General features: G+C 43.7%; 1 protein-coding gene across 1 annotated transcript in view; it reads left to right on the forward strand.

Moving 5' to 3' along the window:
* Drgx (Dorsal root ganglia homeobox) overlaps positions 1 to 458 on the forward strand; it is a 51469-nt gene extending 51011 nt beyond the window's left edge. Inside the window, exon 7 of the mRNA XM_018458838.1 lies at positions 2 to 458. Within this exon, the coding sequence (XP_018314340.1) occupies positions 2 to 370 (369 nt within the window). The 3' untranslated portion in view covers positions 371 to 458. The remainder of the gene's footprint in view (position 1) is intronic.
* Positions 459 to 1197: the final 739 nt, after the last annotated feature.

The raw sequence follows: 1197 nt of genomic DNA on the forward strand, positions 1-1197 counted from the left end.
GACGACGCCATCGTTATGGACCACCGGCGACCAGCATCGGCCGAGCAGCCTTCAGGAAATGTTATCTTGGTCGCCAACCGGCTGGCCCGGTTCTATCTGCGGCTGTTGCAAACCCGGCACCGCCGGTACCGGCACTGATCTCCATCGAAGTAACAGTCTGGCCGAGCTCCGAAGAAAAGCTCAGGAACACTCGACCGCCTCGGCTCTCCTCGGTGGTCTCGCCGGCTTCCCCGGAGGGCTACCCCTGCCTCTTCCCCTGCCGCTGCTGCCGCCCTTGTTGGGCCTCTCCAGGCGACCGGAGCACCATCATCACCACCACCTGCCCGGCGTGGTGCATCAGATACAACCCACTACCAAAGAAGATCCCTAGGATCGCCTCCACAAATGCCGGAATCGTCTCATAAACGCAAGATATAAATCTCAAAGAGATATTCTGCGCGTATCGGATGGTTGCAAAGTCGAAGCTAGACAGCGATATAACAATCTCGGTGAGTTCGGATCTCGATGCTATTTAGAAGCTGAAGAATGTTATATATGAAGAATGTTACAAATATAGAATGTTATAAATATATATAGAATGTTATACGTTCTGTGTTCTTTCATATACGGAGACTTATTTTTCTAGCTCCTTCGAAGTAAATATTACCGAAAGAAATGATCTTTTCTATTAGATTTCATTTTGTAATTCATAGTCCCATCCTTCAAGTCGTTGATTTCATTGAATTAAGAATTTTAAGTTTTCCGAAAGTTATACATCAGCGTCGAAAATTGAACTCATCGATGTTATACCATCAATCTTTGTAAATGCTTTCCTTATTATAATTACATTTTAATCTCCTGGTATTTTTTTTAAACGGAAAAAAGCTTTTCTGAGTTTCGACGTTGTGATAGTTCAAGCGAGTTTAAGGGTCTCAATTCCGGAAGACGACGAAGAATTAACGAACCGCAATGTTACAAGGTGGTAACTTCGGCTTGGTAAGGCGGCTCGCGCAAACACTGCAAATTGTATTCATATTGTCTTCGATTGCGACTTGTTAAAGTAAACATGGCGCCAATCCTGTTAAGTAACTTGCGCAATCTTGATAGAAAATTTATTTTAGCTCATATAACACGTTAATTTTTAGAAGAGAGAAGTTTCCGTTTGCGACAAATTTCACAATCAACTTCATTTTTAGCTATACGTAAGGCAGGATCGGT

The sequence above is a fragment of the Mycetomoellerius zeteki genome, unplaced genomic scaffold (assembly GCF_001594055.1).
Source record: "Mycetomoellerius zeteki isolate Tzet28-1 unplaced genomic scaffold, Tzet1.0 scaffold79, whole genome shotgun sequence".
Taxonomy (NCBI): Eukaryota; Metazoa; Arthropoda; class Insecta; order Hymenoptera; family Formicidae; genus Mycetomoellerius; species Mycetomoellerius zeteki.